This window comes from Aspergillus stella-maris (genome assembly GCF_047715825.1).
Source record: "Aspergillus stella-maris strain CBS 113639 unplaced genomic scaffold BDV14scaffold_53, whole genome shotgun sequence".
NCBI lineage: Eukaryota > Fungi > Ascomycota > Eurotiomycetes > Eurotiales > Aspergillaceae > Aspergillus > Aspergillus stella-maris.
In genome coordinates this window covers 55,348-76,093 of record NW_027396847.1, presented here as the reverse complement: position 1 = coordinate 76,093, position 20,746 = coordinate 55,348, and the positions used below count along the sequence as shown (strand labels likewise).

Genomic DNA, 20,746 nt, shown 5'->3' with positions numbered 1-20,746 from the left:
GACAGTGCATCTTCCTCTGCTCGTCAACCTTTCCCGTAAACCCCACCACTTTCACATTGACAGTGTAGCCTTGCTCCCGGCGTTGATCAGTCATCCATGTCGGACGCGAGTCCTCAATCTTTTCTTTATTCAGCGGGCTTCTCCTCGCCCTCAGCAGCAGCGGGGGCTTCCTCCTTCTTCTCGGCGGGGGCATTCTCAGCAGCAGGCTCGGCCTCAGAAGAGGTCCAGAGAGTCTATTTCACGTTAGTGTCAATATTTCAATGACCATGGAGGGACCGTCTTACCAGGTTATCCCTGAGGAGCTGCATGATGAGGGTGGAGTCCTTGTAGCTCTCTTCGCTGAGAGTGTCGAGCTCTGCGACACAAATTAGCAACCGCTATCACTCACAGAGATATACGGCGTCACATACCAGCAATGGCGTCGTCGAAAGCAAGCTTGGCGAGGTGGCAAGCCTGGTCGGGAGAGTTGAGGATCTCGTAGTAGAAGACGGAGAAGTTGAGGGCCAGTCCGAGGCGGATGGGGTGGGTAGGGGCAAGGTCGGTTTGAGCGACCTCGGTAGCAGCCTTGTAAGCCTCAAGAGAAGCATCGGCGGAGCCCTTGCGGTTGTCGCCAATGGCGAACTCGGCAAGGTAACGGTGGTAGTCACCCTTCCTGTAAAGAGAGACGTTGAATCAGCACCTTGCTCTCGGTCGCTCTTCATCGTTATCTTAGATGAGATACAATACAAAACTTACATCTTGTGGTAGAAGACCTTGGACTCGCCGCTCTGGGCAGAGGCAATCAAGTGCTTGTCGAGAACGTCCAGGATGTCCTGGCAGATCTGGGCAAGCTCGTTCTCGATCTTCTGGCGGTATTCCTTGATGAGAGTGACCTGGGACTCGTTGCCCTTGGACTCCTCTTTTTGCTCGATGGAGGTGACGATTCTCCAAGACGCACGGCGGGCACCGATGACGTTCTTGTAGGCAACAGAAAGGAGATTCCGCTCTTCAACAGTGAGCTCTACATCGGAGGCGGCGACAACCTTCATGTTCTCGACCATTTCTATATGAATATTCCGTCAATATCCAAGACGTATATTCGCAAGCACGACTTGCAAAGGAGATGACGAACCCTCGTAGCGCTCAGCCTGCTCGGCGAGCTTGGCCAAGTAAACAGCATCTTCGTGACCCATTTTGAAATAATCTATTCAAAGAAGATGAGAGACGACGTTAGCGAACTTCCGCTGAAATGTAAGTGTTGTGGTTGCGTGCTGGGAATCGAGACTCGAGATTTGTGGGGGATTTCACAACAAAGTGGGGGATCAAAATAATAAGTGGAAAACGAAAGCGAAGCAGCGCAGAAAAATAGAGATAAGAGGTTCTAGACTGTAAGAAACATGTGAGGGGCAGGATGCGGCTATCACGGGGTGACAGAGAATGAGGCTGTGACGAAGACAACCCTGCCCTGCCCTGCGCTAGGGAAACCAAGTCACACGGCTGATAGCACGATACCCTCCAGAACTCATCCGCAAAACACATATTCTCGGTCGGAGAAAACAGGTAAAAAATATTGCGATGTAGAGCGAGTCACGATTTCCGTTGGTAGTGTAGATACGGATGGGCTTGTTGTTCTGCGAGACCTCCACTCGGCTGGCCGCGAGTAAACAGAATCGCGGGTTAAGTCCAGCGTAGCCGGGGGCGATTTGTACTCCAGACACCGCAATTCAACCCATGTCCATAATTTGTAGCAAGTTCGGAAAACTCGACAGCAGCGAAATACAAAGTGCATGTAACGTATTCGATGACCTCGTAGATAACAATGATGGGTGGGTGCGTTGAGGCGGAGGATAAGGGCGAGGGAGGGGAAGATCGTGGAAATGGACGGAAAGGAAGCAGCACTCACCTGCGCGATGGGAATAGTAACAAGGAATTTTTGATTGTTGGAAAGAGATGGATTTGAAGGAGATAGAGAGGAAGCAGGGGAGAAGTAGTGGTGGAAGAGTGGAAGTGAGTTGGAAGAGTGAAAGGGGAGATGGAAAGACGAGAGCGAAGTCGCAAAAGGAGGAGAGGAAGTCGAAGTTGGAAGAGGGGGAGGAGTGGGAGGGGACTACGAGACCACTTCCTCCTGCCATTTGCTGGGGGCTTTCTCTGCCTCACCGTTCAACCGCCCACTCGCCTGTCCAGCCCTCGCAAATCCGTTGTTCTGCTACTGTTTTTACTTGGCCTATTGATTCTGCTATTATTCTGATCTGTTCGATCACTGTTTACTCATCCATTTGCGTCTGGGGCAGTCGTCGACTGGTCCTCTCTCCTTCTCCCTTCTGTTGAGTTGTGTGTGGTAGCAGTGGGCCTCTCCGGCGTCATCCCTATTTCCCTGCGCCAATCGCCAGATCCCGCATTATTGAATGAGCCTCGCTGCTAGTGCTTTCTGGCTCGTTCCTGTTGGCAAGTTCAGGAGAGCTTCATTTCTGGCAGATCAGCGGTTTGACTCACGGGCGTTGGGCGTTCTTCGATCGAGTTCTATGGCGGTGCTGTGACGAGATTTGCTGCCCACAGATCTGATACGAGTTTCTTCCGCCGCCAGTTCCAGAGCGACACCCCATTTACCACCGATCTTTCTACTGAGGCTAAAGAGGTATAACCAGCATTGTATAGAGTAGAATTAGTTTACGACTAGAGATATGCTACGTAAACACAACCATATCCAAATGCTCGTCACTGTTGCTCTCACCTAAAACCACAGTCCATCACATGACTTCGAGAAACCACTTACTCATCAATCACATGACCCTTCGCACACGCATGTCGTCATAGCACCAGCCCATCGTCTGATTCGCGGTTCTCGACCTGGCAGCCGCTGCCACATTTCCAAGGCAACGAATAAGGTACCTTGTCCTTCTCGTCCAACATCAGATCATCCCCCTCTTCTTCTCTCTCTCATCCATTCATCTGCAACCTCTTATCACCTGTCAAACCTCCTCCCTCTTTTCTTTCTAGAAAACATTTACCCTCACAATGCTTCGCCAATCCATCGCTCGTCCTCTCACCACCTCTTCCCGCGCCATCCTCGCCCGCCCTTTCTCCGCAATTGCTCCCAGAATGGGTGAAGGTGATACTGGTGCCACCCGCTCCGGCGGTGCTGCTGCTGGGTATGTACACATTTTCTTCCCTCTACTATCCGGTTCTCGTCGCTGCAAGCAGTGACAGAGGTCGAATAACCCGCAATTCATCGCTCGCTGCGTCCCGCAACGGACATGATGTCATCCACTCAGCCAGCTCGGAATCAAACCACATTGCAATCGAAACAGAAGCTAACAGGCGTTCCCTTCTAGTGACTCGTTCCAGAAGCGCGAGCAAGCGCAAGAGGGCCTCTACATCCACCAGAAAGAGCAGGAGAAGTAAGCCTTTACCTCCCACACCCGGCGCGCTACAAAGCCGAACAAAGCCCGGTCTATCCCGAACACGAACAACGTGGATACTAATCTGCAAACTTGCTACAGGCTCGCCACTCTCAAGAAGAAGATCGAGGAGCAGCGCAAGCACCTCGACGACCTGGACAAGCACCTGTATGTTTCCTTTCCGTTTTTCAATTATCTTGTGCATACGTGCTTGGAAATTGGACTGACGAGGATCTGCTATCCAGTGACGAATTCACCAGCAAGAAATAGATGCTCTATGCGCACGTTTGCGGAATCGATATCGTTGTAAACCATCGCGCAATACATACTATTGCATTATTTAGCGCTGATGTATCTGGCTCTATGTAATCTACATAATCAATTGACACCCTCCTCAGTTGACGCATTTGAGTACTCTATCCTCCATCAAATAAGGGAAGTACGAAGCATAGAGCGGACGCGGCGAAAGCAAGTAGGAGTCATAAATGAAACGGAGTAAAGCACCAATAAATGAGCACCTGCAGATCCCATAGTACAAAAGAACCGGTCCCTTTCACCACTACATATGCGCATGTATCTCTACCTAATATAAAATACCATTCATCCTAAAAGAGAAACCCATCATTAAAGAGCGAGAACCTAAAAGGCGTTCAAGCCAGAACTTTTCTACCGACGCCCCATGTAGGAGCGGTAGAAGTCATCCGCTGCATTTCCGTTTCCAACGCCCGACATGCTGTATCCATGGCCGAAGCGCGCAGACATGGACTGGCCGGCTTTTTGGGCCGCGGCGACCTTGGCCTGCAGCTCTGTGGTGCCGACGTCGATGGTTTGGAGTTGGGAGAGGTGTGAGTTGAGGATACGGACGATTTGGGAGATCTGTATGTTGTTAGTAATGATTTTGGAAAGCAGTGACCGGGGTCAATTACAGGTTCGTCAGCCTTGTTTGTTTTGCTCAGCGTTGAGGAGGCGCTGTTCACTTCTTCGATCATGCTGGTGAGGTCCTTGCCCATGTCGTCGAGGCGTTCGGAAAGCTTCTCGGCAAGTTTGTATCTGTTGGTCTTGAGTTAGCTGTTCTGTCCAAAGATACGACTAAGATGCAGGTATACGTACGTTCGCTCACGCTCTTGGTCAGGTCCCTGGAGACTTTCGCCCGGTCCAACCTGCTTCGACATCATCTCATCAACTTCACGCTCGTACCGATCAAGCCACGAGCTCAGCTCATCTTGCTGGCCCTCAACGGAAGCAAGCTGACGCTCAACTTCCTGAGTGGCTCGCTCAGCGTCCACGGTACTGCCATATAGCTTCTGAACCTTGGTGCCGTTCTCTACCAGCATTCTATCCCATTCGGCCACCTTCTCGGCCTGCTCGCGGAACTCTTTCTGGTACTTTGTCAAGTCTGTCGCCCATCGAGTGATGATCTCATCCATGGTCTTGTTCTTCAGGCGTGACTGAGCAGGAGGCGCCGGACCGGCAGTGGATGCACCCAGAGCGGGACCCCCTGTGCCGGTGGTAGCGCTTGTGCCGATGGTTGGTGCTGCGGTAGAGGTCGGGGCTGACCCGGAGGTGGCCGTTGACGTCGCGCCGGTACCAGCTGCCGCCGTAGTTGCAGATGTGCTAGGGGCTTGCGTAGTCGTGGTGCCCGCGGGTTTGCTGAACAGACTTGGTGCAGCGGCTGCGGGTTGTGTTGTAGAAGTTTCTGCAGGCTTCGAGGCGCCGAGGCCACTGAACAAGCCACCAGAAGGAGCAGCTGCGGGTGTAGATGAAGGGGTAGCCGATGACGACGCACCGCCGAGTCCAGCGAATAGAGGCTTTTGCGGGGTTGCAGATGATGCGGCTGTCTGATTGTTTGTGTTACTAGTGAGTGAGGGAAAAGCTGACTTTGATGCGGCATCGGTGCCGGAGGATGGTGCTGAGAAGAGTGAGGAAGTCTGAGTACCCGCGGCAGGGGCGCCTCCAAAGAGTGGCTTTGCAGCGCTGTCTGCCGTTGTTGTCGCCGGTGTCGATTCGGCGGGTTTGTTTGCGCCTAGGTTGGGGAATAAACCACCTCCAGTTGCTCCAGTGTTCTTAGAAGCGTCCGCAGTTGCGGGTTTGCTAAACAGGCTGCTACCGCTAGACTGACCAGCCCCTCCGAAGAGCGACGGTGCGGTTGCGGCGGGGGTCGTTGTTGAAGTTTGTGGCGCTGACGAGGTAGTTGCTGAGCCGAACAGACCACCGGCTTTTTGCTGTCCGAAGAGAGATTGACCCTGCGCAGGAGCGCCGGCGGGGGGGTTTCCAGCTGGGGTAGTGGACGGCTGTGCACCGAAGAGCGAGCTCGTGCCAGACGCCGCAGGAGTAGCAGACCCAAAGAGGCTGCCTGCAGGTTTGCTGGCGCCGCCACCGAACAAATTACCACCAGTGCCGGTTGTAATCGAAGCGGGCGTCTCCGCTGGCTTGTTGGGTGTTTGGGATGCAGTGCCAAAGAGAGATGGTGACTGCGTTCCGGAAGACGCACCAGAGCCCAGATTGCCAAAACTAAATGTCGGAGTACTTTTACCAGCACTTGCGCCGGATCCCGCGCCAGCACCGAATGAAGAGGAGCCTTGGTTGGCGCCGGATGCAGCTCCAAATGGTGACGGCGAAGTGCCGCTTGTGCTTGCTCCTACATTTCCGAAGAGACCACCGCTTGAGCCAGTATTGGATGTAGCACCAGCAGAGCCGAACAAGCCGCCGCTAGGAGCGCCGGATGAGGAGGGCGCCTGGAAGTTGAACATATTGTGAGGAAGACGGGGTGACTTGCGATAGGGCAGCCCTGCGAGAAACAAACAGAAGGTTAGCAGGATTCTACTCTGCTCAAAGAAGAAGACTGATGGGAACCCTTACTGCGCCCAGAGGTGAAGAAGATGGGCAATAACAACAAAGTTCGTGGCCGGGTAAGTAAAGATCACAGCAACACCAAGGACGGAGACAAGAATGGCCAGGACAATAAAGGATGGATGCTGGAGCTGCCCGTGGTCGCGAAGTTTGTTGCGGCTGCAACCACCAATCACGTCCACATGCGCTTAGTTTAGCTGCGCCTAATCATTCTGCCTGAGGCATAAGTATAATGTTCCAGCCTCAGGCGCTCAGGCCTCCCATGGACGAGGGCTGGACTTCGTCACCAGACCGATCTGGGTTCCATCCAAGCTGCTCTCCGCTTTCTCCAGCCTCACTACTTCCCTCTGTGCGTCTTCATGTTTCCATCCAGGCTAAATCACTCTATCTCCAAGCATACATGATCTGAACTGAAGTCTGAACCAAATAACTCCTCATGTCGGAACGCCCCTCTCCTCCGTCCAGCTCGTACTTGGAGCCCCCGAGAAAGAGCGTGGAGCTTGAGGACACAGGGGCCCCTGATCATAGTAAGACACTCATGCACCCTGACGCCTTGTCATTCGTCAACAAATTAGCGAGCTAGATTGGCTAATATCTGTATTTTCTAGACACTGAGAGCGACGAAGAACACTTCTCAGATGCCAGCGAAGGCAACTCGCGTTCCCGCTCCCGCCCAACGTCTCGTGCCTCTTCTGTACCCCGGACGCGAGTTGAGAAAGTCGATGACGTCCCTTCACACGGTGAAGTCCCGGGAACAAGCGCCTTTGAAAAGAGGGAGCAAGACGCTGTTCCGGATGAGGTCGAAGTAATTTCTCGCGGCAGGAGTCCGTCTACTGCGGGGCAGCGTCGCCGGTCTGTTACCCCCGGGGGTTCACCCATCCCCCGCACTGTGGTGGAAAAGGTCGACCCAGATCAACCCAGCTATGGCGATATTCCTGGCACGGAGGCCTACGAAAAGCGGAGAGCGGACGCTGTCCCTGACGTGGTTACGAAGACTTCCGAATCCACAACACCGTCAGGATCACCTACGGAGTCAATTGAGGCTCAACCCACGAACATATCCGTTCCAGGCACGCTACTATCCGAGGTGGATGATTCCCCAGACGATGAAATCCTTCATTCAGGACCACATGCCCACCGTAGACGTCCGAGTGACACTTTCCCGGATGCAACGGAGACCCTCCCAGACTCTCCCGGTAAGTTTATCCAGTTCTTTACCCCATGCTCAAAAACTCAGGGACGATTGACCAATTCAGATCCCGCGACTCAATCAAGTAGCCCCACGCATCCGACTCACACTCGACAAGAATCAACATTAACAGGGGACGACCCTCCCCAATTCACTGGCGGGGATGACTTTGACGACTTCGAGGAGGGGCAAGATGACGACTTTGGCGACTTTGACGACTTTGACGACGGTTTCCAAGAATCTGACGCGGACGTCGTCGAACCTGAAACTATCTCCATGCAGCCCTCTCCGCAACCAACGCTGCCCTATGTCGTGAGTTTATCTGTTCACCATCGCAAGGCATACGCACATGCTAATCTATATTATAGCCCCCTCTCATAGACTTCGACGCCGTCAACTCATTTCCCGACCTACTCAACATCCTCGACGACCCTCTGGACAAACTCTTCCCCTCATCCAAAGCCGCACTCGCAACAGAGTCCGAGCTCGAACCCATCTCAAACTCATCCGCCATCTTCAGCACAGAACGTTCCCTCTCTCTATGGTCCCAGCTAGTCGCCCCACCCCCGCTCCAGCCCCAAAATTGGGTCAAATCCCGCATCCGCCGCCTCTTCCTCGTCTCTCTCGGCGTCCCCGTCGACCTAGACGAGATCCTCCCCGCATCTAAACAAAAGAAACTCATCCTCCCATCCATCAACATCGGCACGACCACAGGCTCGCTATCCCGCTCGCAAGATCTCGCCCGCAAAGAAGGCTCCCAAAGCGGTCCTAATAGCCCCCGCACATCCAGCACAGCAAACCGGACACGGTCAACGAGGCGCCGCGAGCCCTCGCCTCCAGAGCTCGACCTCACTATTGTCCGGCGCCTCTGCGCAACTACGGACGCCGCGCTGGGCGGATTCACGGACGAGGAACTCAAATTCCACGTCAAGGACCTGGAACGCCTTGCGCAGCGCGCGTCTAATGTCCTCGAGTTCTGGCTTAAGCGTCGGGACGGCCTCGTGAGTGAAAAGGAGGCCTTTGAGGGCGTGATAGAGAACCTGGTTAGTCATGCTCGACGCGTGAGGAAATGACCGATCCAGTTTTCCAACAAGACAAAAGTACGATGATGCAAATGATGATGTCATTCATAACTTAATTTACTGTTTAATATGGTGTTTAATCATCCTCACATTCATATTTTTCGACTGGCCAATACCATAGATAGCTCGTTAACTCTACTTCAATTAATGTGCTTAGCTACATATCTATTCAACGCTTATTGTTCTTCGGACGGCCAAATTTTCTCTCCCTTCGTCTGTCTACTATTTGGGTCCCCTGTAATGCTAAATAATGTATCCATAGAGAATAGAATATGTAGATATGTGAAAAGCATAGAAATAATCCTAGCTATCTACCAATAAGCCGATCTTCACCAAAATAAATACAAATATTCCATCAACTTCCATACTCCGTAATTTTGTGCGCAGCAATAACCAGTGTAGAAATAGATGGTTCCAAGCACCAACCAGCGGAAGCCCACCGGAAAAGGAATAGTGAGTTTACACGAACAAACATCGGCATACTCAGCTCGAGTAATGGAAATGCCGAGTCCGATGGTGAGAGTCGCTGATAGGTCGTGGAAAGTTTTGAACCGAAATTATGCATGAATGACACACGAGAATGCAAAAATAGAGGGACAATAAAGGAACAAGAGTAGAATTATTAGCAAGAAACGTAAAATAAGATGCGGGGGTATCATTGTGCAACGACCAGTGCGCCTGTAACTGTGCAATTGCGGTGAGGTTGATGGAAAAGGAAAGATTATGGACAAAAGAAAAGATGTGCGCAAAGTAAAAGGAACATGGAAATCAGCCCGTCAATCCAAGCAGATAACAGGGGCAACTGCGTTTGAGACTGCATCTGTCGTGGACACTGGAGGGTCAATTTTCGGCCGTTGATTGACGCCGTTCTCCAGAGCAGTCAATTTGCGTTTCGTTGAGGTGCGAGATAGCTGGGGAGTTGGCGGTTCAGATAAATGGTCCTCATCGTGTTTGACGTCCCAAGACCCATCGGCTTTGATTTGCAGAGTGCGAGCACCTTCACACCGATCTGTGCGTTCCAACTCTTTGCGCACATGTGCGAGGAATTCGTCCACGATGAGCTTTTGAGGGCGCGCGTCTTGCCTACAAATCGGGCATCTCCAGTCAGCTTCCACGGCGGGGCTGTCTCCGAATTTGAGAAGGCGAGTCTGCAAAAACGTGTCGTGGTCAAAACATTCCGTGTGTTCACAGTGGGCGCCGCGAACAGGCACCTCAAAGAGACGCGCGGTGTATGGATCAACAAGGTTGATTTTGAGATCGTCACTCACAATACTCAGCTCATCGTCTTCATCGGCAGGGTTGTGTTGCAATCTTCCGCATATACGCTTCTGTGACTCTGGGGCTGCCAGGGGCTGAGCCAGAGTCTTCCCAAATGCAAGGGTGCCAAACATGAGCCTTTCCACTGCCACCGCATAGGTGGAATCTTTCGGTTCAGCCTGTGTCAGGATAAAGCCAATATCGATTTGATTCAAGTCCTTCTGAAGGTAAGGCGTTATATCCAGCGGGAGGTCCCTGGTATTATGGATTTTGCGACGAGGCCGAACATCTTTGCCATTCACTTGTATATATATAGCGGTAGGCCAAGTGGTTTCCGCAACGACCCAAGAATGTTCACTCAGCTCCGTAGTCGATCGGTGAACCTTGATACATCTCAGCCGGTACAGCTGGGAGCCATTCACTGCTGTTCGAAGCATACGCTTTCCCATCCCTTGTTCTTTATAAGAGACGCAATCGTTGAGTTCACTAGCCGATAGTGGTAGCCACCATTTGAAGGATCGGTCTGGCTGACGGAGGATGTTTGGTGCCACTGCAAATGAAGTCAAGAGCGGTAGCAGCTCTGTTTGCTTCTTTTCGCCGTTCTCATCGACGACAAATAACTGATTGACTGGGTCACGAAGATCAGCCTGGTGAATAGCGGATCTGTTGGGATCTGGCCTCGTATTTATCACTGGAGGCGCTCCGGCCTGTGGAAGAAACGACGTCAGGCCGCGTCTCTGTTGGAGCTGCTGGGGTGTCACTGGTCGGGCATATTGTGGGCTAGAAGCGGGCATTCTACCACCTGCTAGAATATGCGTTAGATGAGCTGGACTCTGGGTCGGACCCATGATCTGCGGTCCTGGCTGTTGTTGCTGCGGAGCGGGTTGCTGGGCGAACTGGCGCTGAGACGTATTAAGTCGTGCTGGAGACTGGGGTGTATTGGCCGTAGCTTGGGGTGAAATGGCTCCCGTCACTTGTAATTGATGACCATGTGCTCCAGCGCCACGTTGCTGCGTGAGCGATTGTCTGGAACTCGGCCGTTGAGAAAGCCTGGCAGAGAATCCAACGACAGGGCTCCCGACGGCTACTGGGGTTACACCATTGGGGCCATGTGCTCCAGTATGTGGCTGTGAGTAAGGTGATGTATAGGATGAGGGACTCGGCGCGTTGAGGGCCACCGCTGTGGGCCCGGAAGTTGGTGCGGCCTGGCTTGGAACCGGTATACCCTGAGCAGGAACAGCTGCTACCTGTCCTCTGACAGAGGCCGACATCGTGCCAACAGCACGATGGTACAGGCTGAGTATTTCGTTGTTTTCGCGGACTCGTTGTTCATGAGAGACGCTCGCAACAACACTGCGCTTGAAATAGTCAAGGTCTTTCACAAAAATATCCTGCAGCTGACTTTCGAGCTTTGCGTTGGGAACCCGGCGACAAAGGCACAGAAAAATATTGTACTGCAATACCACCGACATTATACCGAGTGAACGGACCATGTCTTCCACTAAAGGTGGATGGTTTTGCGTCCGCAATATGTTTTCGAAATAGGCCCAGCAGTCCACAAAGCCGGCTAGTAGACGCCTAACTGACTCAAGAATCTGCAGGTACAAGCGGTCTTTGAGAAGACCAAACACAGAATAAGGGAAATCAACACACCAGGTCAGGAAATTCTTAGAAACCCGGCTGTTGTCAACCAGAAGACTCCTAACGATTTCCAACCCCTCCATGTGTTTTTTGTTAAACCGAAAGATATCGCTGTGGAAGTCGGCTGGGCGGAGGCTGCTCAGACAATAGATCTGATGGAGGGCGAGATATAGAATATCTCGCTCCTGACACGCATAGCTTAGCAGTTGAAGTCGTGGGAGTTCCACTGCGTCTGACGTATGAGCTGATTGTGCGGCTCGAGCTGCGCAGAGGTCCACGTTATGCTTTATGCGTGCGAAAAACTCATGCGTAAAAATCGTGCCGGCTCCGTCTGTTGGTGATAGTTGCAACACTCTATTCGTCTGCTGCTGTGGTAATGAGAGGACAGATGCAGACATGTGACCAGCATGAGGCGATTGAGGATGAGTATTGGAGGTATTTGAGCCGGGGGGAGCGTTTGCTTGTTGACGTGGACGAGGGTTTCCCTGTAGGTTGTTTGGCAGAGACTGAGAGGTAGGAACGGATGCTGCCGCAGAAGAACTGGGTCGCGATCGATTCAGACTATTTGCGGACACTTGTTGAAGAGGAGGCGATGGAAACGCAGTCGTCGAGGGACTAGCAATAGAGGGTCCATATCTCTCAATTGCACTGATCGGACTAGTACGTGATCGTGGAGGAATGGTGGGGTCGGGTGAAGGAAGTGAGGAGACCGACTGCTGTTCCAGATGCGCCTGTAATAGCTGCTGCTGCTGTTGTTGTTGCTGGTGTTGCTTTTGCTGGTGCAATCGAGCTTCGGCTGGTCTGGGAAGAGGTTGAGAATGCGAAGCGGGGGAGCAAGTCAAGGAAGGAGGCGTATAGGAGGTGGGCGAGATCTGAGGGAGGAACGGGGCGACATTCGGAGGAGCCGCGGGGACAGACGAGGTGGTGAGAAGACCCTGATTATGCTGGAATGAGGTGTTATTTTGCTCAGCGTAAGAAGGAGGATGCCGCATGCCTGCCGGACGCGTCGGGGAAGACGACGAGACCGCGGCCAACGGCGGCGTTGAAGCGGAAGTGGTTGTAGAGTGGGCAGCAGCAGGAGAATCGTCGCGAGGAGGAGAAGCGGGCGGACGAGCAGCAGAGGTAGTGGATGAGCTGGATGCAGGCGTTGCAGTCACAGGCGGATTCTGAACGCTGCGCTGGAGATGAGAGGACTTCTTATTGTTGTTAGTCGTAGTCGAAGTAGTGCCGGTGGACATCCACGATCTCCGAGCGGCGCCCAGAAAAAGGTTGGCGGTGGAGTTGGAGCTGTTCAGGTCCAGAGCTCCCGGGCGATTATTGCTGTTGTTATTGGCATTGTTGGACACCTGCGAAGTCATGCTGGCATCTTGAGGGGCAACTTGATTGATGGTGAGGCAGGCGACGGGGAACTGCAGGACAGATATTTGCTGCCACTAGTTTTGTCCGATTGCGACAAGGTTCAGGCTGGCTGGTTGGCTTCCTCTTTCGGCCTGCGTGAAGTCGGTGAGAACAAAGACTGTGCACAAAATGAAGTTTTTCGCTGACAGCTGGCCCCAGGGTATTTATTGCTGGATTGTGTTTCGATTATGCAGCTATCCGATCTGGTAAACGGTGGTCTTCACTGCAGGCTTCACTCATTCAATCACGCCCAGTGGGAAGCCATGCAGGAAGCCATGCAATAGTGACTCTGTGCTTCTGGCCCTGTTTCTGGACACTTCCGTGAATATGAGGAAAACTAACTGTTTGTCCTGTGCAGGAACACCAATTCAAGCCCTCTGTCCTTGATATTGGTCAAATGGCAAACAATACTATCATCGAGGCCCTTAACAAGCACATTACTACAAGCCTTCGCCGACGCGCAGCCTGCCTCATCATGTGCAATCTGCCTAATTGCACACTTCAATCTCGTATTTCTAGGGGGAATACTCGGATTCCAGATTCCAACGAGTTCTGGTTTTAGGGCATCTATTGCACGAGGAAGCCGAGTGCATGCCATCTCTATGCCATGCTCCGCATCAACCATGAGTGATGACAGTGGCGCATCAGAAATCCGGTTGAGAAGAAGGCGTAACTAACTGCAGATCCTCCATTGCCATTCGATGAGCACCTGGATCACCTTGTTGCTACCTTACTCTCGTCAAGGTATACAAAGTCAACAGCTCATGCGCTATACAAAGTGGAATATTCAGCTCCTGTTGGTATTCGAGTCTCCTACGGTATAATTTCAAAGCTTGCGCCCGGTGCTCAAGCAAGGTCATTTTCGGCAATTGCGTTGCCCTCCCGTCTGTTGTGGTCACGAACCTTGCAGCTGTTGTGTGCCATCTCTCCGAGGAGAAGCTTCCACCGACAATCACGTGGGGTCCCTCGGCTTGGGGAGAATACCTATATTCTTCCATCATTGCTCGTCGGATATATAGTTCTGGCGCAGTTAATGTCAGTCATATATAGCAATAATAGCAGTCAGTTCGTCGTACAGTTAATCAATGTGGTCACTTCAACCGAGGCCTAGAACTCGAAGACTTTTAGTTATCAACTTCCTTTAACCAATTGGTTCTCTTTATGGTGTCCAAGAAAGCATTTGAGGATATTTACTGTTTGTTGCAATTCAGAGAATTGGTTGAGTGGGAAATAAACATAAAGCTTAAGGTTGAGTGACGCGTCGTGTGCGGGAGGAATATATACTGCGGCTCTGTCATATCGAGCGTCCACCAGCCTTGCCCAGTATCACATGTCTTCGCCAATCTGTCCACCAAAAACAGATTGAACGATTATTATCAAGTTCCTTAACGGCCCAAGGCACAATTGGCCAGCAAAAATAGAAGAAGTCATCAAAGGGCAGACGATCAACATACCATCACGTGATATACATATTTGAGGCCGAGAGCAGTCGAACGTTTTCAGTCATTGAAGACAAAGCATGGTGGCTGACAGTATATGTACTGCTTCTAGAAGTAATGGGCGTGAAGACACGAGGATATTGTGTCTGATATGACTGATTTCATTAGGCTAGCTACGTAGGCGCCAATTGCAAGTGATGCTGGCTCCAATCACAGGCGCATCTGAGTTCATTGACACTTCAGCTTCACCAGGGCTCGGGAATTCACACCATCTCAATTGCAGCTATATAGGAGCTTCGTGCCAGGGTCAATGAAGTCAGAGGCTGCACTCCGCCAGTTCCTTCCGCAACGACGCCCTTGCCTCTCTTTCCTGGCCACCACCGGAACTCTGGTCCGGGCCTCGACCACTTCAACCATCATTCCAGCAATAATCCAGTCCTACCTTTCCTATTAGCCCTCCCCCCACCATCAGTCCCTGCTCGTCCACTCTTTCTCTGCCATTTATTTACTATCTTTATCCTAGTTAGTTTTCCGCAAGTTCGCAGGGACTATTCAACACGAGGGAGCGGAGGTGACGCGCTGCGCTGATCCCGCTCTTATATTAATTAATCCGCCATTATATCAGTTCGTCGACGGAGAATTCAATCGCCTCTCCCTTTCTCCTCCCCTGTCCTCGTTGTCTTCGTCCCCCGAGCTGCATCCCCCGAGCTCTCGCCGGGCTGAGCACTATGGCTCTTCCATCCGCGCCTCGTGCGTTTCATCCTGGAGATCTTCTCCTCGTTGTTCGTGAGTTCTTCCCTCCTCTGCGCCGGTCGCAAATCGATCCTCTGCCCCCCCCACTCTCTCATCTCCCGCGCCTCGGTCTCATTTGGCCCCCCTCTTGTTCCACGATTTCACTGACACATGCCAATTTGATTTATAGACGATTTTGATGCGCGCTCGGACGATGAGCTCACCTTGCGGAAAGGTGAGAAAATCGAGTTGGTTGAGCTGGATGACGGCTTCGGCGATGGGTGGTATCTAGGGAAGGATATCAAGACCGCAACGACCGGTCTTTTCCCTGGAGGTACGTGATCCGCTCAATCCCTTGTACCAAGGCGCGGTTTTCGCTAACCTGGAGTTTTGTCCCCTTTAGTTTATACCACCAAAGCACCCAATATTCCTGTGCGACCTCGGACCGATGGCCTAGAATCAAATGCGCCAAAGTCCGACGGGCCTGAGCAACAAACAACGACACAAGAAACCCCAACATCGGTCGCCGGCGATTCTGTTTCAACACCAATGAACGATGATACAACCCCGCATGCTTCTCGACACGCTAGCATGACTGACCTTCGAGGTGCCAATGGACAAAGCGAAACGAATCCTGCCCTTCCCGCGCCGATGCAACAACAACAACAAAACCGGTCCAGCTCTTCCCCCCTGCCGACCTCTAAGATGGCGGGCGATCTCGGGCAAGTTATACGGCAAACACTCGATCCCCATCTGAATGGCCAGGATAGCCCGGTAATGAATGAGACACTGAGCGTGATTGACGAACATATTACGGATCTCAGCACCCCCCGACACAGTGTGAAACCATCGGCTGATCAAAAGACAATCAATGACTCTGCGAGCGAATACAGTAGCCATCTAGATCACCGGATGTCTTATATCAATGGCCAGGAGACTGATGAAGAGGAAGGTAACCAGCCGTCCGAGGAGGAGGTCCGGAAATGGGACATCGGGGAGACTGTCAACCAACTGCGCCAGCTGGAGATTGACGACACGCATTGTGATATTTTCAAAGAACAGGAGATAACAGGCGATGTCCTTTTGGACATGAACCAGGATTTTATCATGATGAAGGAGTTTGACTTCGGCGTGATGGGACGGCGATTGAAAACATGGCATAAGATCAAGGCATTCCAGGAAGAAATCAAAGGTTACAAAGAGCAACAATCTGCGACTGCCCGGGGCTCGCTTGCTACATTCTCGACCGCATCCGAAGAACGTTCTGCGAGCCGCGCTGGCCAGACAGGACCGCTGCGCCCAAGGATACCGAGCTACAGAGGCTCATTCGGTGGAACCACTCAGCACCCGCGGCTGGTTAGCAACAATGCTCAAAGTGAAACCAGCTCGCCGGTCACTCCCCAGACACCATCCATCCCCTTCATGGACCATACCCGTCGACCTTCTGCCGCGTCGATTCGCGACATCAACCACCAAAGGCGACATTCATCTTTGGATGCGACGGGTCACTCTCCGCTCATTGAATCATCTCACTCCAAGAAGGCCTCCTTTGATCGCGGTTGGACTATGTCTCTCAATTCGCAACGGGCGGTTCCACGTCCAGGAACCGCTCTTGGTGCTTCTAGTTCCCAGCACGCCAACGGCGTTGACTCAGCTGTGACTGATGATTTGGACCGCGGGTACTTTTCAGGGCCAGAGGTTGATTCGCGGACCCCGCGTAGGGTACTTCAGAAACGGACATCGGTGGCCGGAAGCGCCCACTCATTCCAGTCGAGCCACGCCGAAGAGCAAACCCGGGCCAATCGGAGACATTCACGCATTAGCAGCGTGGACTCGATTACTGATGCGCCTCCAAACCACTTGAATTCGGGTACGACCTATCCCGGCCCCTCCAAGGGACGACTGCGGAGTTTGAGCACCCGGATATCTTCACAGCAGACGCCTCGCAGCTCTGGGTCCAAGGGATCTGGCGGCGGATTTTTGTCATCATTTGGCCCAAAGGCCGGCAAGCCCGACCCGGACTCTGCACGCTCGACCCCGCAACCGTTGCAGCATTTTAAGAACGCTGCGCCAAAGTTTCGACGTGCTGTTGGTCTTCGCACATCGTCTGATACAGCTAACAAGGGTGCCGATAGCTCAGCCGTTCCGGCCTCTCCTGTGAACGATACAGACCCAGTATCTGCTAGAACCGGGTCGACCACACCCTCGACATCTAAGAGTTCTGAGCGGCCGAGCACTGACGGCTCTGGAAAGGCTGGGGAAGCCGGCATATCGATGCCACGAGCCCGACCCTCTGTCAAGGGAGGAGTGAAGTCAAAGAAGGACACGAGTGCTTACACGCGAGGTCTAGAGAGGAAATCACCACAGACGCAAATGGATGGTTGTGACTTCTCGGGCTGGATGAAGAAACGATCGTCCAACTTGATGACGACCTGGAAGCCTCGCCTGTTCGTTTTGCGCGGCCGTCGTCTTTCGTACTACTACACCGAGGACGATACCGAAGAGCGCGGTTTGATTGATATCACTGGTCATCGAGTTCTCCGGGCTGATACTGATCCCATAATTACCTTGCATGCGACTATTACTGGCGCCACAGTCTCACCTACCTCACCGGCAGGCAGCACGCCGACCGGCAATGGTTCAAGCACAGAGAACGGCTCGGCGTCCGAAACCAAGCGTGGGGACAAGAACGGCCCATTCTTTTTCAGATTGGTCCCCCCCAAGACACCTCGTACGGTGCAGTTCACAAAACCTGCTGTCCATTATTTCCAGGTTGATAGCGTCCAAAGCGGCCGCTTGTGGATGGCTGCGCTAATGAAGGCAACCATCGACCGAGACGTCCAGCTCCCAGTTGAGACCACAAACAAGCAGAGAACTATTAGTCTGAAGGAGGCGCAAATCCAGAATCAGCGACCACCAGCTCTGATGCCTGAGGGCCAGTCACCCGCTGAAGAGGCCTTGGTCGAAGATGTCGCGGTTGAAGAGGCTGCGGCAAAGGACGAGGACGGCACCGGACTAATGATTCAAGGACTTGACATCGAACAGGTCGATTCGCCTGTTGACATCGGGGAACATGAGCATCCGCCCAACCCGTTGAATGAGTCAAATCCTCCTGCTCCATCAAACCTCTCCGATACTCTTAACCCCTCCAACCCGTTGGGCGAATTCGACACTGGCCCGTCAACCCTGCTTCCAGACGCGGTTCGTAGCTCGCAATGATTGGCATGTTCAAAGACTGCTCTTGGTCACCTCCGCATCATATTCACTTCATAATCTTCTCATATTCTGTTTTGCTTTTTGGCCCCATCATTCTACCCCCGGCGTTAATGTGATATACCCCTGTTTCGGAACGTGTTTCAACGGTCAGCATCATCCTTTCTTATTATCTGACATGGGTTTCCTTGGGAGTGATTGGATCTTTATGAATGACACCGGATGATGATTTGGAAGTTGTTGGACTGTCACGAATGCAGTGAGGAAAATGTAAGACTGGATCAGTGTACGCGACATTATATAGTGTAATAACTAGTTAAATGACTGCTTCCCTACTCTAAAAATAAACTAGTAAGTGTAGATATACTTAGATATTGGCCAGGTCCGTGTAAGCAGATCAGCGCCCTCCCCGCGCCGAGCCGCCGCGCAATTAAACCCGTCAAAGTCAGACCAGACTTGTTTGTATTTTCCCCTTTTCAACATTATTCAACCTTCAATTCTTATGAACATGATATTCTGACAATATTCTTTCTGACCGTCCTATGCCGTCACCTCCATGTCCCTCCGCTGGCTTCTCTCCCGCCTTCTAATCGGCCTCTTCCCGCTCGCCCTCACCACAACCGTCTACCTGTACCTCTACCCCGTCTTCTCCGGCTGCGCATACCCTCTCCCACAAAACAATAGCTCCGAAACCTCCAGCGCATTCCTCCACACCCTCCAACAACATATCACACCCCAATCGCAGCCTCAGCTAGACAAATCGGCGATCGTCCGCCTTCTCGTCCTCGCAGACCCCCAGCTAGAAGGCGATACCTCCCTCCCGCGCCCAGAATACCAACTCGAAAACCGACTCCGCAAGCACCGCGATGATGTCCTCGCTTCGATAGATACCGCGCCCTTTCCCCTTCATCTTGACGTCTGGGCTGCCCTTCAGAAAGCGGCGCGGAGTGTCGTAAGGTCAGACCTCCCGCGCGCGTTCAAGGCCGCGCGGAAACGACTCGACCTATTGGGGAATGACTACTACCTAGCGCATATATACCGCACGCTGCACTGGTGGGCTAGGCCTACTCATGTTACGGTGCTGGGGGATTTGATTGGGAGCCAATGGCTTAGTGATGGGGAGTTTGCTTGGAGGGGGGAAAGGTATTGGAAGAGGGTGTTTAAGGGTGGTGAGAGGGTTGAGGATTCATATACGATGACGGGGCAGGGAGGGTACGCTGCTGAGGCTGAGGGGGAGCAAATCTTTGAGCTACCTTCTTCGCCTGACTGGGCGCACCGGATCATCAATATCGTTGGGAACCATGATGTCGGGTACTCTGGGGACGCGAGCGAGAAGCGCATACAGCGGTTTGAGGAGGTCTTTGGGAGGGCTAATTGGGATATTAGGTTTCGGCATCCGGCTGTTCATGTTTCGGTTCAAGGGGCCGGGCAAGGCGAAGGGGCAGCAGAGATTGAAATTACACCTACACTCCACCTCATCAACCTGAACAGCCTGACGCTGGATGGCCCGCCTTTCTCGCAGGATATCCAGGGCCATGGATACGCTTATATCAACGATCTCATCTCGCACCGGTCATACCCCGTCGACGACCGGAGTACGTTCACGCTTCTCCTCACGCACCTGCCATTGCATAAAGCAGACGGAGTCTGTGTCGACGGACCGTATTTCAGTTTCTTCGATGCAGATGATGACAACGAGGAACAGCGGTACAAGGCCGGCGGACTGCGCGAGCAGAATCATCTTAGTGAACATGTTAGCACGCATGGAGTTCTCCAAGGGATCTTCGGTATGAGTGGTGATGAGGGTGCGCCGCGGGGTGGACTAGGAAGAAACGGGCTCATACTGACGGGGCATGATCATGAGGGGTGTGATGTTGTGCATTCTCTGCATAAGAGTCTACCTTCGGTCAACGCTGATGATGACTCGGACGCCCCCAATGAAGAAAATGATCAAGAAAAAGAACAACTCTGCACCTGGAACGCAACCCGCTACATCCCTCAAACCCAAGAATCCTCATCCCAATCCACCCCCTCAATCCGCGAAATAACCCTCCGCTCAATGATGGGCGAATACGGCGGCAACGCAGGCCTCCTATCACTATGGTTCGACACTACCTCCGCAGAATGGAAGCACGCCATGACCCTTTGCCCAGCAGGCGTACAGCACATCTGGTGGGCTGTGCATGTAATTGACCTGGTTACACTCATTGTAGCAGTGTTGTACATCATCAGCCTGATTATGTCGCTGGCCAGACCAGGGACAGGAACACAGACTGGGAAGGTTGTTGCTGGGGATAAGAAGACGCGGTGATATTGTCTATTATAAGATTTTGTATATTGACATCGACTGTCAGTGTTTGGATTATATGTATATTACTTCCCCTTGTCTTTCGGTTCTTGTACATTGGTTTAGACGAGATATAGAATGACTGGAATGACTCTTACCAACTGCACCTAGTTAGTATTGCTCTGAGATACGAGAATTACCCATCTGCTGTGAACTATGATTAAGGCATATAAGGAAGGAGCTACGTTCGGGTTGCGCCTTCCTTCTATAGCGCACTTGAG

The 20,746-nt window shown here is 52.4% G+C and overlaps 7 protein-coding genes across 7 annotated transcripts; 4 read left to right on the top strand and 3 right to left on the bottom strand.

Moving 5' to 3' along the window:
- Positions 1-125: 125 nt before the first annotated feature.
- Positions 126-1,172, bottom strand: artA (14-3-3 adaptor artA; the record flags this gene model as incomplete). Its single annotated transcript, XM_073774161.1, has 5 exons — positions 126-233; positions 285-355; positions 411-652; positions 736-1,042; positions 1,112-1,172. 5 exons carry the CDS (start codon positions 1,170-1,172, stop codon positions 126-128), a joined length of 789 nt encoding a protein of 262 aa, XP_073625238.1.
- Positions 1,173-2,994: 1,822 nt separating this feature from the next.
- BDV14DRAFT_202931 (uncharacterized protein) lies at positions 2,995-3,647 on the top strand (the record flags this gene model as incomplete). The annotated part of the gene is made up of 4 exons (XM_073774160.1): positions 2,995-3,128; positions 3,312-3,377; positions 3,480-3,545; positions 3,623-3,647. 4 exons carry the CDS (start codon positions 2,995-2,997, stop codon positions 3,645-3,647), a joined length of 291 nt encoding a protein of 96 aa, XP_073625237.1.
- A 396-nt stretch (positions 3,648-4,043) lies between these two features.
- Positions 4,044-6,127, bottom strand: BDV14DRAFT_202930 (putative nucleoporin Nsp1; the record flags this gene model as incomplete). Its single annotated transcript, XM_073774159.1, has 3 exons — positions 4,044-4,253; positions 4,304-4,427; positions 4,488-6,127. The coding sequence occupies 3 exons, from the start codon at positions 6,125-6,127 to the stop codon at positions 4,044-4,046; spliced, it is 1,974 nt and encodes a 657-aa protein (XP_073625236.1).
- Positions 6,128-6,458: 331 nt separating this feature from the next.
- BDV14DRAFT_178623 (DUF5102 domain-containing protein) lies at positions 6,459-8,825 on the top strand. The gene is made up of 3 exons (XM_073769625.1): positions 6,459-6,754; positions 6,836-7,728; positions 7,785-8,825. Exons 1-3 carry the CDS (start codon positions 6,664-6,666, stop codon positions 8,487-8,489), a joined length of 1,689 nt encoding a protein of 562 aa, XP_073625235.1. The 5' UTR covers positions 6,459-6,663; the 3' UTR covers positions 8,490-8,825.
- On the bottom strand, positions 8,813-11,300 carry BDV14DRAFT_178620 (MIZ zinc finger domain protein). The gene has a single exon (XM_073769624.1). It carries the CDS (start codon positions 11,246-11,248, stop codon positions 9,275-9,277), a length of 1,974 nt encoding a protein of 657 aa, XP_073625234.1. The 5' UTR covers positions 11,249-11,300; the 3' UTR covers positions 8,813-9,274.
- Positions 11,301-14,491: 3,191 nt separating this feature from the next.
- BDV14DRAFT_108177 (putative polarized growth protein (Boi2)) lies at positions 14,492-18,503 on the top strand. Its single transcript, XM_073765639.1, has 3 exons — positions 14,492-15,019; positions 15,156-15,299; positions 15,369-18,503. Exons 1-3 carry the CDS (start codon positions 14,962-14,964, stop codon positions 18,182-18,184), a joined length of 3,018 nt encoding a protein of 1,005 aa, XP_073625233.1. The 5' UTR covers positions 14,492-14,961; the 3' UTR covers positions 18,185-18,503.
- Positions 18,504-18,633: 130 nt separating this feature from the next.
- BDV14DRAFT_178616 (uncharacterized protein) lies at positions 18,634-20,665 on the top strand. Its single transcript, XM_073769623.1, has one exon. The coding sequence runs from the start codon at positions 18,735-18,737 to the stop codon at positions 20,487-20,489; it is 1,755 nt and encodes a 584-aa protein (XP_073625232.1). The 5' UTR covers positions 18,634-18,734; the 3' UTR covers positions 20,490-20,665.
- The last annotated feature ends 81 nt before the right edge of the window (positions 20,666-20,746 follow it).